Source organism: Tursiops truncatus, chromosome 13 (genome assembly GCF_011762595.2).
Source record: "Tursiops truncatus isolate mTurTru1 chromosome 13, mTurTru1.mat.Y, whole genome shotgun sequence".
Lineage (NCBI taxonomy): Eukaryota > Metazoa > Chordata > Mammalia > Artiodactyla > Delphinidae > Tursiops > Tursiops truncatus.
Window position 1 is genome coordinate 39,813,468 of NC_047046.1, and position 16,525 is coordinate 39,829,992.

Consider the following 16,525-nt stretch of genomic DNA (forward strand, 5'->3'; position numbering starts at 1 on the left):
CATTGCTCCCACTCTGCTCTTGTGTCCAGAATCCCTCCAAGCCATGTCATTCTCAGGGACCATAATTTTATGCAGGATGTGATACTGCGTCTTCTGGGGGCTGCCGCACAGTGCCCAGCTACAGCAGATTGATAGTTTTGGTAAAGCCTGCTGTGTATTATGTGCCCAGTGACCCTTTTTCTGTGCACACTGAGCCATGAAGCTGAGGTATGTTGCTCCAGAGAAGAAGAGGTGAAACATCCAGGGGACAGGGAAGGAGTTGACAGCAAGGAGGGTGGTTCCTGCTGGACAGAAAGGAAACTAGAAAACCCTTCTAGTGCAGGAGGGAGGCACTAGAGAGGAATGGGGGAGGCAGGGTCATGAGAGTCTATGTTTTCCTCCTGCTCTGGGTTGAATCTGGGTTGGGTAAGCTAGGGTGCCAGAAACACCCAGATAAATTATAGTGAATTCCAGATAGGAAAGGATTTTCTCCTGTTCTTGGAATGAAACCCAGGAACACTGCAAGCCCCCTAAGGAGCTCTGCGCTCGGCCGGTGCCTCACAGGTAGAAGAGAAACGGCCGTGGGAGCCGTCTGGACCCATGTTGGACACGCTCCCAATACCCCAGGCCCACATCCCCCCAGGAGTCCCTGCCTGCCTGCCTGAAGGAAATCAGAAGTGCTGGCTGAACAGTGGCCTGGAGTAAGCCTGGGTTGGGGAGATAAGGCCACGGGACGTCAGGGACGTAGATGACGGCAGGGCCCACATATGGTGGACCAGCTGCGCCTTCGGGGACCAATGCAGGATGCTCAGGGACCAGAGAGGCTGACAAGCCAGCACAAGGAGCAGACACGAGCATCCCCATCCCAACTCCAATGCCAGGGTGATAGTCTGACCTCTGAGAACTTGGGTCACCTGGAGAGAAGGTCAGGAAGAGGGAGAACCCAGAACTGACTAACCTTAACCTCAAACGCAATTAAGGTAATGGGACCCAAAGAGACTGCCTTAGTCATGTAAGACTGAATTATTCATCAGTGGGACTGTGGGCTGAAGAGCAAGATGATTCAGGTACAGAAGCTAAAGTTTCACTTTCTGCTGGAGGATATCATTTCAGCTCCAGTGTACCACGGGCAGCAGGAGCAGGGTCACTGCCCACTGCTGTCCTGGCAAAGGGACAGAGGACCAAGACCTTTGAGTGGGGTGATGGCAAATCAGGAGCCTAGAAGGATCTGGGGGAAATCCAGCTGGCTACAGCCCAAGGGCTGTGGGCAGGGCCCTGGGAGACTGGACAGAGGGTCTGGGCTCCACAAAGGATTTTCCTGGGCTCAGATGCGGATGCACTTTCCCCTTCTGCCCGCTCTGGGTTCATCTGTTCTTTGTCATCGCCGCCAGAGGGCAGGCAAGGAAAGGCAACCAGCAGGCTGTTCCCCGTGCTTTCCAAGGGTTTGGTTGTTTTTAAATTCTATTAATTGACACTACTATGTGGGAAAGTGCTGAGAGGTGCTATACCAGCAACAACTATTATATTATAACAGTAATGTTTCTATATTTTATCAAATGTTATCACCTTAATTGCAATAGTCATAGTAGGTGGAAAAAAAAGTCACCACTTCCTGGTTGTGAGACCTTAGGGAAATCCCTCTGAGCCTCATCGTCCCCTTCTGCAAAAACATTAGCCCCCCAGAGATACTTGTGAAGGAGAAAACATACAGAAATGTGCTAAGCACAAGGAGTGGCCAACAGATGCTTAGAAAATGGATCTCAATATTATTTATCATGAAAAACAGTAAGTAATTTAATTTGTACTTTTGTCTACAAAGCATTCCATGTGCTTTATTTAATTTGATTCTCCCAGTTACCCTGTGAGATAACTGATAGAGCAGGTAGGAACGATTGGGAAAATGAGATTTGGGAGAAACCTGTGTATTTCCTTACCGGTGCTTACTTCTCCAAAGCTGATTTTTGAACCCAGGAAGTTGAATGTGAATTAGAGAACTCTTGTCAGATCCAATTACTTATCAGTTGATTATCTAGTTTGTGAAGAGGACAGGTTTTCCTCTTCCGTACACCTCAATTTCTGCCTTGTCATATATTTTCCTTCTATTACAATAGTCAGCTTCTTCATTGTGAAGATGGCTTCATAATAAAAATGAGGGCAATTCAGTCGATTTAGCTTCTTTTTTGTAGAGCTTTGGAGAGAATCGGAGTAGGAAAAACGTCTGAAAATATTTATGTAAGTTTTAAAATACTTCTTGACAAAAATATACAGTTTCAAAGTATATTAAATCAAAGAAATTGTCATGAAGTAGAAGTTACAATCTCAGCTGCACTTTTTTTTTTTTAAAGAAATAGAACACTTTGCTTGAAGAAGATGGGATTCACCGGGGTTATGACAGCTGTTGTTTACTATTTGTGTGCATGACAAGCGGAAAAAAATTTATTTTGCATACCAAGTGGTACACTGGCTCCATGTAAGAAAGGCATGATAAGGAGGGCTGGTTAAAGACTGAATGAGCTGATGAGGTAGTAATGAGTTCCCCACGCCTGCAGAGGCCTGACAGTGGCTGATTCCCAATCAGCTTCTAGTGCCTGATGGATGGTTAAATAGGGGACTTTTGCAGTTCCTTCCAGCTCTGTTATTCCCTCATTCCATTTGAGATAATATTTTCAAGTCTCCTCTAATATATTTTTATAGAGAGGTCACAGCATGAGATGGAGTATATGATGTGACTTGTATTAGAGACTAAATTTTATTTGGTCTTATTTAGGCTCCTAAAGATGATTTAGAAAAAAGAATTAAAACCATAAAGCCATTCATTCCCATGGCAATAAGTGTATTAAGTGGCACTAACTCTTTGCTTCTACTGCCTTTCGGTACCTATACTTAGGCTACTTCACCTGCAGGCTTGAGCCAGACAGCAAGTGCTGGGGACCAATTCTATTCTAAGTTGGGGGTTCAAGAGATTATAAGGAACCTCATCAGTAACACAGGGGGGTTCAATAGGGAGACACCTTTGCTACCAGCCCTGGAGCCCATTTCTCAGTACTGGGTCCCTCTACTCTGTGTCCCTGGTCCAGCAAATGAATCTGTAAAAGATGTTACTAGATGCCTGCATTGCCCACACCCTGACCCATTCTCCCAGCCACAAGTGATCAGACTGAGGATGGGCAGGCCAGCCAGTCCACTGTGGCCTGGAGGGCAGGGATGAGCTGCGACAGTGACATGGCTACGCCAAGAGTCTAGGAGTCTGAGCTGTAAACTTGGGGACCGCATACAAGATACGTAGGCAGAGGAAGCTGATCAAAATGAAAAGGAGTAGGGAGAGAGAAAGAGAGGAAAGAAGGGACTTTGAGATGACAGAGACAACTTGGCTTATGAGGGAAAGAGAGCAGCCTTGATTTCTGATGGGTTTTCTATTCCAGGAAGGCCTGGATGGAATAGAAATGATAATAACATACCTAACATTTACTAGGTACTCGGTTTTTACTGGCCACTGCATGAAGAGTTTTGCAGGGATTATTTATTTTTTAAATTCTCACAGTATTCCTGTAGCAAAGGTACCATCATTATCATGGTTTTACAGATGAAAAAAATGAGATTCAGGGAGACAAAGCGATTTGTTCAAGGTCATACAGTTCATGAGCAAAACTGGGACTGTGTTTCATTTTCTTATCCATATCCCTGTAACTACCAAGTTGCTCACTTCCCCCATCCGCAGTCCCAGCCCCAAGACGTGGCTCTGGCTTCCTAGCTGGCTCTTAGAATCCTCCTGTCCTGCTCAGGAGCCCAGGCCCTGTATCGGAGCCTTGTTCCAGTTCCCAGGCACTGATCACCATGCCCTGCAGCCTTCCAGGCCTTATGGGCACTCTGCCCAGGCCACAGGGTGTCCTCTGGCGGTCAACGTGGCTTTTCTGAGAGTAGAGGGCATGCAAGCAGCAGGGCCTCCCTACTGTGGTCCGCTCCCTTCTCGGAACCCTCAGGACACTGCACCCATCTGCTGACTCTATGTTGCCCGTTGCCCACCACTGGGTTCCCCTCCAAGCTTACAACCTGGGAGAAAGGATACTGTCTGGGTCCCAGCATCTCTGCATACAAGTCCAAACCAAGGCTTCTGATAGAGAAGGCATTTTATAAGATGGCGTTTCGGTCAGGCTTCAAAGAAATGCTGATTAGCATATTAAGAGGACTAGACAGAGATGAGTGATGACTGGCCAACCTCAGCCCCAGGTAAACAGAGCCCGACCTTCGCCACTCTATAAAAGCATCACGTTAATGGGCTGCGTGAGTTGAGTTGGAAAAAGTATATGTCAAAGCATTTTGTTGGTAGGAAAACAGACTAACTAGCCATCTCAGCTAGTGATTAAAAAGGTTTGAGTCACATCAACTCCACTTGGTGAGGACACATAGAAAGAACTGAAAATGAGGTTTTAAATGACTGTGGATTTCAATTATGTCTGTGACTCTTGACCTCTTTATTCAGGACAGCTTAGAAGGGAAAATTTTCAAGTTTCAAAACAGTAATTTAGTCTTTCCAGGGATAAAAAATTAAAAAGAAAGAAAGAAAAAAAAAGAAATTAGTCATTCCAAAATCTGCCTATGGCTTGCTTTATGCATAGGATTCCTTCTACAAGAGTACTAAGAAGGTTTTCAGTTAGTTCTTCAGTGATAGAATTACAAGGAAAAGTCATCTCTACTACCGTTCAGGTTCCCTGAAGCTCAGATCAAATGTTAGCTGAATAATTTCAATGCAGCTTCATTCACATCCTGGCACAGTGTACCATAAAATGTCAGGATTCCTTGGAATGGCGAAGCAAAAATTAGAAATTAGATTTATCTAAAAATATTAAGAAATTAAACCAGGCAAATATCCTTGTCCTTATTTTGTAAATCCAAGAATTTTCTGACAGTGATTCAATGTGGCAGCTGAGATTTCAGAATAAAACATTGGCTTCCAAATGTCCTACCTATATAACCGTCTACCACGTACAGGCCATTTTAATGGAAACTTTTAATTAGACTTTTTTTTTTTAACCTCTTCATAACTTGTGACAAAGTCAGCTGGGGTTGATAGCACTTTTGCTGTATTTCTGACACTTCTTGTTTTCTTGGAATGGAATTAAATATGCAAAGTTTACTCTTTTACAGAAGACAGAACTTGGACTAGTCTGACCTAGCTAGATCACCTTTAACTATAAGCTTGTGGTAGTAAAAAGATTATGGTGTGAGGGTACAAAGGGGTTACTGGCACTCTATGAAAAGGAAAAATTTCATCACTTTTCCCCCTTAAAGCAATTCGTATTTTATAAAACACCTCTCCCTAAATAACAATCTTTTCAGATCTGGACACTCACAATTCCAAACAGTTGCATTAGATGTAGTTGTTGGAAGGGCATGTCACTTGCTCCTTGACCTAAGGGTGGGCTCCTCCCGTTCCCAGGCTGGGTCGCCCACTTTGCCCAGGTTATCCTCACTCCTGAGGGATGAAATACAGCTGCGGCGTGTTGTGGCTACCACGGCACTGACGGCTCACTCTTTTTTTTTTTTTTGCGGTACGGGGGCCTCTCACTGCTGTGGCCTCTCCCGTTGCGGAGCACAGGCTCCGGACGCGCAGGCTCAGCGGCCATGGCTCACGGGCCCAGCCGCTCCGCGGCATGTGGGATCTTCCCGGACCGGGGCACGAACCCGTTTCCCTTGCATCGGCAGGCGGACTCTCAACCACTGCGCCACCAGGGAAGCCCTGATGGCTTACGCTTCAACTTCTTGGCTTTAATGCCATCACACTACTCAATTTAGGGTTAAATGGACATAATTCAGGCAACATTTGAAGTATGATCTCTTACGTCAACTTGGTTTTTTACAAACAGTACCTTAGGCATACAAATAATGCATCTTTACAACCAGAGTTTTTGGAGTGCCAGATGTACAGAGAGACTGGACCATCTCGATAATCTCTCGTTTCTAAATTCGCAGTGGTACCCTCAATAATGGCCTCCAAATCAAACTTAAGCAATCTAAAATAAATTCCTTTCATTAATTTTCAAAAATGAAGACTCTGATTCAGAATCAATCAATGATTTCGAAATAAGAAGGACCAACAAGAAAATCCTAAATTCCAAATCCCAAATGTCAACATTGGAAGGTATGGAAGTGCTATTTTTTTCTAAAAGCATCCTTTCCCAGGAGTATTACTGGGGCCATCCAAACCTAAGAACATCTTTAAAATGCTAAAATTATGATCTTATATTCATAGCAGTGTCTGTCACATGACAAGTGCTCAAGAAATACAGAGTGAACATTGAATAAAACAATTATCAAAATTTGGGAACTTGAAGATATTATCAGGATCATTTTGTCCAGCCTTCTAATTTTCAGATAAAGTAACAGAGGTCCAGAGAGGTTCATTTACTTGTTCAAAACCACACAGCTAGTTAGTGGCAGAGTTGGATCTAAAACTCAGGATTCCTGACCTCCAATCCACTTTGCCCAAAGGCTCTTTCTTTTCTCACGTTCCTTATGCACTTGGATTTCTAAAGTCTGAAGAAGCCTGTGGCCAAGAGCTCAGGCCGACCTTAAGGTTCCTATAGCTATTCACTAACGAGAATACAGGTCTTCCCATATCAGGCCACATGACAGTGGGAATCTGCCTGCATGTCATTTACTGGTAAGTTATCAGCTTGGCTTTTCCCTAGAAAACTACCTTTAAAGTACTGTTACCTTAATCTGAAACGTTTCGTTAAAAACAAATGATTAGTGCAGAAATAGTTATGAGAGGCTAATTATAATACCTTACATTTGGATGGTTCCTTACCATTTATAAATGTGGCCTGTATTACCTTGTAGTCCTGTTCCTTTAAGTATCAGTTAATTGATTTGCCAGATAACAACTTCTTTTGGTAAATGAAGTCTCAGTGGTGGTGTAATGGTGAGAGATGAAGGTGCAGAACCCAGTAAAGATTCCAAGAACATGGACTCCTCTTTGGCTCAGCACAAGAAGTGGTGGGTAAGAGATAAGGCAGCATATCAACAGAGAGACTGAGCAAGGGCAAGGCTACCTGACCCGCCTCTACTTACCTACGTTCCAGGCTAGCCTACTCTCCTGACCCCAGTACAGCCATCATTTATTTGAACAGGAGGTGGCAGAGTATGTACTTGTCCTCAGACGCCAAACATCCTGAATAGTGGTGTCGGCCTGATTTCATAGTCTTTCGGGTGAGCCCAAGGCAAAGAACAGGGAAAACCCTAATCAAAGATGAACTTTTACCCAGAGGCAAAAGGGTTTAGAGACGCCCAGTGTTGACTGGTTATCTTAGGCACGTGCTGCCGCAGGACCGCAGGCCCACCCCGCCTACCGCCCCATGCCCACGCGCAAACATTACCTGCCTCGGCTGGTTGACCTTCGCTCCTGAGGACAACAGTAATCGAATCACATCCAAATAACCACCTTGGGCAGCTAAGAAGAGTGCGGTGGCTCCATCCTGACAGATAGCAAATTGAAAGTGTTAACAAGTCATCTTTCACATTTATTATAAAAGAAATTAGATTTTTATTTCCTCCCCTCCCCCCCTTTTTAACATGTGTGGCGTTTTCTTCATTGAAGAACCATTCTAAAACATCACACTAAGTCAGGCTGAAAGGTAAAGTTTAAAATAGACAGTTGTATAAGGATGAGTTACGACATATGTAATGACTGTTCACTCTATAAAATCTTGGTCATACAGCTTATGGTACATCTAGCTGGAAAACTCAGGTTTTCCAAATAATCATCATTTTCCTCTGTCTGCATAGGTTTCTCATTAGCTGCCTTCTGCTTTGTTGCATGATCTCAGAGTCCACCCTCTTGTATTTAGATTTAAAAAACATACACATTTAATACAATTTTCCATTGCAGTCCTTTTGTCACTGAGAGCTTAAGTGTTCATTAAAAAACAAAAAAAAAATCTGTTAATAGAAAACAAAAAAGAAATCCCTCAAATCTATTTTGTGTGCTCTAATGAATTGGGAAAGAAAAGTATCCTTTTAATTAGATATTCCCTACTCCTTTCTCTTTCGTGCTCCCTTATCCATGTTCTCCCAACATGCAGTTCCTCTAAGCTTTAAAACACAAGATGCTTCCAGAATACCCACCCTGGTAAGAATGTCCATGAATTCTCTCCATGCCAGCCCAGCAGACGCCAACAATACCTATACACACAACTAAGCAGTCGTGCATAAAAAGCCCAAAGCAAGTGCTTGTTTCCAATTTTCTTTAGTTTTCTTTTTAACTGGGCCTGTACATCTTTTGGGCATTTCTTTTTTCTTGAAGACGTATCATTGGTTAATTTCAGCAAGTACATGGGTCAGTCGAGAGCACACCTCCTGTCCAGGTGCTTACTTCACACAGACAGCATTCACAGGACAGAGTGAGCCTCATTACTTTCAGACCTAAGTGGAAAACTACTTAACCCAGCTAATTACCACCTCTCACGGTCAGGAACATTAACCACAGGATCAAAGCACCTTCCCTACAAGTCCAACCAGGCAGAGGGTGCTGAATTTCCAGTGGGGGTCAGCTGAGCTGCCAGACTGCCCTCAACGCAATCATTAAAAAAGTAATCAGCCTGTACAGATTCTTTCTTTGTTTTTGGCCGTGCCACTCGGCATGTGGGATCCTAGTTCCCTGACCAGGAATCAAACCCGCACCCCTGCAGTGGAAGCTCGGAGTCTTAACCACTGGACCGCCAGGGAAGTCTCAGCCTGTACAGATTTTTAAGCAAATGTTTGATATGGGGATACAATTTTCAGCTGTTCCTTACTGTGTTGCCACAGAAAGTCTTCCCTGCCCTTAGCAGCTGATAACTCTTAGGAATTTTCCAAAACGGATCTCCATGCATTGGATTTTTTTTTTTACTGTGCGTCACACATTTCTGTTCCTAGAAGTTTTCAAGAATCATTGACACTCCCTGCCCCCTGCCCTGTATTTCAACTGTTTTTAATGGGAACATTTATATTTGGACTGTTCAGGTAAGGGTAAAAGTCTTAATACAAAATGGAAGTTCTGGTGCATGAAATTTCTAGGTTACCTTATAACAGAGAGGAATTTACCATGGGAATGGGATCTCCCCAAACTCTACATTTCTAAAATTAAGTGTTGCTTCAAGGAGCCTTATGGAAGAATGTTATCTAACAGTACAAAATCTATACCCACAGTCAATTTGGATTGCTGACTATTAATGGTAATGCTATGAAAACAATAACCCATTTTCCTTTTCCAAAGACAGGGGCTCTTCCTATTCAACCTGCACATACATATACTCATACACACTCTCAGATACAACTTCACTATATACAGTTGAAGAAATACAGAGCTGCAGACCCCTGTTTCTCAGATGTGGCCACATGTCAGAACCACCTGTTGCCCAAGCTGCCCTCAGAGACTCCAGTTTAGTTGGTCAGGGGTGGGCCCAGGAAGCGGAATTTTTTTTAATGCTCCCTGGTTCTAATGGACAGCCAGAGTTGAGAATCATTCCTTCAGACCACAATCAAGTAGTTTAGTCACTGAACCAGGAATGCTACAGGTTCACAGAGTGGTAACAGATTTTGAAGTGCAAAGCCTAAGGCTAGTTTCTATGGAAAGAGGCTGGTGATTTGTCAGAGGTATCTGTGCAAACTCTGGAAAGGGTGTTCAAATGGAAAAGTTCACACCTACACATCTCATTACATGTCTATGAAAGTATAGCACCCCTGGGCATAGGGCTCATGTCTAGTGGTACAATAGCCTAAAATATGGTTCCTAGACAAATGGAAGCAGGAATTCTTCCACTCTTCACCATGAGACTGTCAAGTCACTTTATCTCCCCATATTTTATTTTTTCCTCCAAAACAAGAATAACATTTGCCATAAATTCTACGGAATTAGAGTGACCATTAAAAATGCTTGGGTAATGTGCTAATTGCCAATTAGCGGCAAACAGACCCACACTGGCAGTGAATGCCTTTCAGGGTCAATGGCGTGCATGTATTTCAGAGGTCTTCATTCACCCATCCTCACTTCTCTTCCAAATAACTTGATTTCTCCTTTTTTGTGTTCTTCCTTCCAAATAACTCTACAACAGGAGGACTTGTGTTGGTTTTCAGCAAGTCCATACACTGGGCTTGTCGTGTTACAAATAAGTATGTATCACATTATTTTTGAAGCTCTTAATTACATAGGTACATGAAATATATCATATGTGCAAGAGATTTAAAAGGCAGAGCAAAGATGGGTAAATAAGATTATGGGTTTCTACATAGAAAAAGCTCACCTGGTTAACTCTATCTTTTTCCTTTGATGTCTCAGACGTCACTTCTTTTTTTTTTTTTTTTAACCCATATTCAAACTGTTCTTTATTCTGCCTAACATGCATTGATACAATTGTAAGCTGAAGGTCACCAAGGAATATTTTATTGGTTCTTCTGTTCTTTTTAGATCCATGAGATGATCAGACAAGAAATTCTGGAGCAAGTCCTCAACAGGGTTGTTACCAGAGGATCCTCCCCCATCACTCATTTCATAGGTATTGAACTTTGGAAGGGTGGATAAAGTTGTCAGGAACATTTTTATTTAAATGTCATAATGCTTTTGGTCCTGGGAAAAAAAATTTAATGATACAGTAGATTGACATCTTTAATGACATCTTTGATTATGATGCCAGTAAAACAGAAATGCATTTATATTGTCTATGGTTGTCAAGAAGGAAAGGAGCGTATAACTAATGAGTGAAACTTCTATCTTACGTCAACTTTCTCCTTTGTTTTAATACTTCTCAGGTGAGTGCTGTCCTTCTACTATCACTCATTGACCTCCCATTCTCTTAACCCTTGGCATTCTGACTTCAGTCTCTTTGGTGACCTCTGAGTGTTTTGCTCTTTTAATACATATATCCTAATGCCTAAATCCATGGGTCGTATCTTAATCACCAACTTTCTTAATTTCTCTATCATTCTACACTGTTTACAACTCCCCTGAAGTTCTCTGATAACTGTAATACTTTGCATCAGATGCCACTTCTGGCATCGGAATTTAGACTGCGATGCTATGTGTGATAAGGGAGTGAGCAAGTGTCCCCCAAGAGCCCCCTTGAAACACACTCACATAAAGTTGGTCATGGATGTTGGCTCCGTGCTTCAGCAAGGTCTCCACCACCTTCATGTGCCCATACTGACTGGCGGCCAGAAGGGCAGTGCCCCCGTCCTGCGGTCATGAGAAGTATAAACGCGTTAGAAACAGTGAGAGCACAAATCTTACGAGCAGATGCTCTTCACATGGTGAGAACTTTGGAAAGGAATTTCCCATACATAATAACAAACTCACTTTTCCTCTTTTATCTCTTTTACTTTTTCTTTATAATCATGACAGAGTTCATCTTAAGGGCATCATTATGTTGTATACTGGGGTGGCTTGCTTGAGATATATTACAGCTATTTGCTAAGTTATTATAATTAATTTAGAAATTTCTCATGTCAAATGCAGAATCATCTCTTTGCCTCTCAATAAAGGAAACAGAACAGGAAGTCTGTACCAATCAGTTGTGTCTTGGAATCACCAGAATCATCTCCTGTGGTCTCACCAGAGACCCAACTGACAAACATTGGCTTCTCCCCATGGGTCCACCCAGTTGTAGGTCTCTGAGATTAAGGTGTTTTTAGGGAGTAGCCCTCTTGGGCCCCTGCCTTCATGGGACAAGATCTGCATGCACTGAAAGCGGGGATAACTGCAGCCTATTCCATGTGCTTCTCACTCTCCTGTTTTGCATTTTCCTTTGAACACGTGCCAATTTGTCCAGACCTCTTTTAAAACGTGGGCGCTAGGACTCAACAGAGCACTGCAAAGTAGATGTGGCCTGATGGGACATTCCTTGGTTCCATCTCCTCTACTTTTATCTCTGTGCCTAAATTAGAATTAGCTTTTAAGCCAACCACACCAAATACTGACTCACTGAGTTTGTGGTCAACTGAAACCCTTTTTTTTTTTTTTTTGGCTGCATTGGGTCTTCATTGCTGCGTGTGGGCTTTCTCCAGTTGCGGGGAGTGGGGCTACTCTGCATTGCAGTGCACGGGCTTCTCATTGCGGTGGCTTCTCTTGTTGTGGAGCACAGGCTCTAGGCACACAGGCTTCAGTAGTTGCGGCACACGGGCTCAGTACTTGTGGCTCGTGGGCTCTAGAGCGCAGGCTCAGTAGTTGTGGCTCACGGGCTTAGTTGCTCCGCGGCATGTGGGATCTTCCTGGACCAGGGCTCGAACCCGTGTCCCCTGCATTGGCAGGCGGATTCTTAACCACTGTGCCACCAGGGAAGTCCGTGAAGCCCTTAATGGTTTTTCTCAGGTGCTGGGCTGAGGCTTTCTTTTCCCATCTAGGATTGTTGTGTTGTTTCTTTGGCTCTGTGAATGGGTATGTGGACATTTGAGCCAACTGTAAACAATCGAAGAACGTGGAATCTGGTTCTAAAATACAAGTCATAGATATAAGATAGGGTGGTTTCTAAATCTGGGCATAGAGTGTTTATTCAAAATGGCTACCCTCGCAGCCGCACCCTCAGATTCAGTAGGTCTGGAGCGAGGCCCAGAAAGAGGCATTTGACCAGCCATGTGAGGTGACCGAGAGGTGCCGGAGCCAGGTGGGCCTCCCTTGGAGAAACACTGCTGCACATGGTCGCGCATTCACAGGCAGGCAGGGTGCTGGGGGATGCACATGGCTGAGTAAGGCTGCAGCAAGGGCCCGGCTGTGTGGTGGGAAGAGCTGCACTTTGAAGGGTGGGGAATGGAGGAGAGAGACTGGAGGGCTGAGGCTGGTGGGGGTGGGTGGAGGTGGAGGCGGGTGGGCATTAAGAAGTTGCTTATTAAGCTATTAGCAGCAACGAGCACCAACGTTTCCAAGTTTTGTTGTGTCAATCTTCCCAGCTTTTTGCCTAATGGGTTTAGAGAACAGATAAAACATGATGATTGTCATAGAAGAGCTGATACATTTTATTTTAAAAAACACATTTTTGGAGATGTAGGTTCAATTACAATGAGAACAGTTGACACAAAGTCAGTTTGGTAGGTTCAATTACAATGAGAACAGTTGACACAAAGTCAGTTTGGTTTTTCTTTCTTTCTTTTTTTTTTTTTTGCCGTACGCGGGCCTCTCACTGTTGTGGCCTCTCTTGTTGTGGAGTACAGGCTCCGGACGCGCAGGCTCAGCGGCCATGGCTCACGGGCCCAGCCGCTCCATGGCATGTGGGATCTTCCTGGACTGGGGCACGAACCCGTGTCCCCTGCATCGGCAGGCGCACTCTCAACCACTGCGCCACCAGGGAAGCCCACAGAGTCAGTTTTGATGACAGGATCATATTAAAACTCAAAGCCTCCTGACACTGTCTTCTTCCCATGGAAAACTCTTGGCCACCTGCAGTTGACCTAATGGAAACATGTGGAACTGCTCGCCCTGGGTCCCATGTTCCATGGATGTCTGGGACAGCACAAACTGGCTCAAAGGCCAGCATTAACTTGTTAGCCAAGAAGAACGAAGCAGCCATGTGGTCACACACGATCATTTGACGTAGTTCAGAGTTGAGTCAGGTTTGTAGAACTTTTTATTTTTAGTTGTATCGCTTTTATAATTAAAAATAAAATGATATTTAATATAAAATATGGTACACATGTATTTTGGATTACTGTATATTATATTCAGCATGTCTGGAGGCATGTACACAGTCCAACAGTAGGTTTTAGAAAAGACAGAAACCCTTTCTGAAATTCAGATCTACTTAATAGTGTTTTAACAGGAAAAAAAAAAACTCCACTGGAAACCGCCTTGATATCAAAATATCACATACAATAAATTAAGAAAACCTAAAAGTTTCCAACTAGGGCAAATTTTCAGGAATTTTTTATGACTGAAGTAATTTTTTATGACAGAAATAAGTTTTCAATTACAATGTGATGGCAGTTCAAATTCTTTTACTACAAAGCATTATCATGAAAGGTCATGTTGTGAACACAAAATTTATCTTTCTGCAGCCTCAGTTTTCTTATCCACATGTCAAACATGAAGAATCAATGACTTCTTCAAAGGAAGAACCCCAATTCCTTGCCCAACTATATAAACTGTAATCATATATATTTCAGTGAGGACATTTCAGAAAGTAAACTGTCTGCCAAACCCTCCTTAGAAATCTCTCAGATTCACTAGGATTGGCTTAATACTTCCAACAATTCCTATCATAGTACTGGGATTAACCTTGAAGCAGAAAAAAGCATATGAAAACAGGGAAAGTTATAAAGCACCTGCTACTGTATCCATCCTGATAACAAAATTTAGTGTCCCAGAGTAGAAAGTTACCAGTACAAGAAAGAATCTAAGCAATTCCACCCACCCCGCGTTCTCCAACTGTGAGCCCAAAGTTAAAATGTTGTGTTTTGAATTGGATTCCTAGGACTACCCCTGAATCATTACAATTTAACCTTGTGAAACCCACCTTCTTAGGCTTGAAAATCTTGTAAAAAGCAAAGCAAAAATTCATACTATAGATGAAGAGAAATGAAAACTCATGACTGCTGAAATTCTTCAACAAGGTATAAAATCAAGAAAATTCTCTTACTTTGGTCCTAAATTCAGTGGATGCTCCAAATTCAAAGAGAAATCTCACAACATCATTATGTCCTTGTTGAGCAGCAAAGAACAGGGCAGTTGTACCTGACTGAGAGAGAGACAGAGGCTGGTTTTAAAAGATATTTGGTTACATTACATTTGATTTATATGCTTGTAATCAAAACAAAACAAAATCCTTGCATATAAACTTTCAGGCTAGGAGGGGGCTATATTTGAACAGACTGTATTCCTTGTTCAGGTAAGTGACCAGTGTGGAGGCTGCTGGGTTCCAGAAATGTTAAGATGTAACAAGGTCTGGAGGAGGAAACTGGGCTAGAATAGGAAAACTCTCATCTTTTTTGGCTGCCCTGTGCACATGTGGGATTTTTGTTCCCCGACCAGGGATCAAACCCGTGTTCCCTGCAGTGGAAGCGTGGACTCCTAACCACTGGACTGCCAGGGAAATCCCTCACCTTCTTAATAGACATGCATTTTAGAGACTACCAAAGTGTGCAAATGCTATGTGTCTAGAGAGCCAACTAAAGGAAACAATGGCAGGTCCATCTTCAGGAGACAAATATTCTGATATTGCAAAATGGATTACAGATGAACCGAGGAAGTCTGCTCTAAGTGTCAGTTCCACAGCACTGCCAGGCACTCTCTTCCAGCTTCCAAAACATGCGGGGTGAGGTCAGGGCCTCTCTTTGGCTATCTTTCCAGACTGACCTGGCTCAGGGAATTCTGGGGGTCACCGGGGACCTACACGTCATCGTTATTTGCACCACACAGGTTACCTCTAAACCCAACACGCTTAAGTCCTCAAGGGCCACTGTGTTCAATGCACAATAGTTTTCATCTCCAAGAACATTAGTTGAGCAGTTGGAACCAAACAGATAAAATATAAAGACCATAAAAACCATACTTTGGGTGGAAGTCAAACAAACGTTTCTCTTCTTCTCCCAGCTTCTCTCCGTTTTTCTTAAGAGATTTTTGTGTATGTTGAACTAGCCCTTCACAATAAAGTCTTTGAGTAAGCAGATCTGGACTGTATTGTTTTTATTAGAGAAAATCTGTCTTTTCTTTAAAGTTAAAATAAACAAAGGCTGTAAAGCAGAGAGGAAAAATAAAACGATTAGGGAAGTTTTAAAGTCGAATTCTAAAGGGGCCCAAACATCTTCCTTCCGGAAGAAAATCAGCTGCTGAAGTGAAAATGACCTAAAACAATGATTCGATGTTGTGGAAATTACTCAGAAGAATCTGTCCGGGAGGAGACTGGATGGATTTCCTGTAGTCTCTGTACTGCTCCTCTCAAGGCCCAGGCTTGCTGATCCGGGGCTGTGGAGAACCAGTGTCCAGATGCTATCTATCAAGGGTCATTCTCCCACGGTCCACAGCCAAGGTGACACCCAGAGGGGAGAGGGAGGGACTTCTAGATGCCCCCAGGAAAATGCAGACCTTACACATGGTGTGTCTTACTTTTCTCCACTCAGGGATGGGGGTCCAGCCTGGGAGAAGGGTGTTTTGCTTGATGAAAGTTGGGTTGGTGAATCATCCTTTCTGAAACACCTGCAGGTCAGGGCCTCTGATAAGAGTGGATCAAGGAAAAGCAAGCACTCCTGTCTGCTTTGGAGCTTGCCCCTGTATGCCCACCTCGGGTCTGAGTCTCTGTGGACTGAGGTCACGTTCACTCTAGGTGTGACCTTGGATGTGTCTCCACAAAGGTGAACTCACCAGGCCCTAGACTGGCTTGGAAATACATGCAGCCTCCCCAGGCCTGAATCTCCAGCCTCCCACTGCCCCTCTGCATCGGACTGAGAATGGATCCTCTGGCTAGACAGGACTCCTGAGACGGCCCTTGAACGACTGTGTCAACAGGCTCACATTTTAGTCCGATGTTCACCACATGCCTTTTGGAGAGAGAACTTATTTAACTCATGGCTGGTCAGAGAAGCCCTTTGC

At 43.5% G+C, this 16,525-nt stretch overlaps 1 protein-coding gene across 9 annotated transcripts in view; it reads right to left on the reverse strand.

Moving 5' to 3' along the window:
* The window catches only part of ANKRD29 (ankyrin repeat domain 29), a 44,736-nt gene that overhangs the window by 11,947 nt on the left and 16,264 nt on the right, over nt 1-16,525 (reverse strand). For all 9 annotated transcript variants that reach the window (XR_012325353.1, XM_073790592.1, XM_073790595.1 and 6 more), the window contains 3 exons: nt 14,577-14,675; nt 11,090-11,188; nt 7,356-7,454 (listed from right to left, as the gene is read on the reverse strand). Coding sequence is in view for 8 of the 9 variants with exons in the window: in XM_073790592.1 (XP_073646693.1) it covers nt 7,356-7,454; nt 11,090-11,188; nt 14,577-14,675 (297 nt within the window). In the remaining variant the exon portion in view is untranslated. The remainder of the gene's footprint in view (nt 1-7,355; nt 7,455-11,089; nt 11,189-14,576; nt 14,676-16,525) is intronic.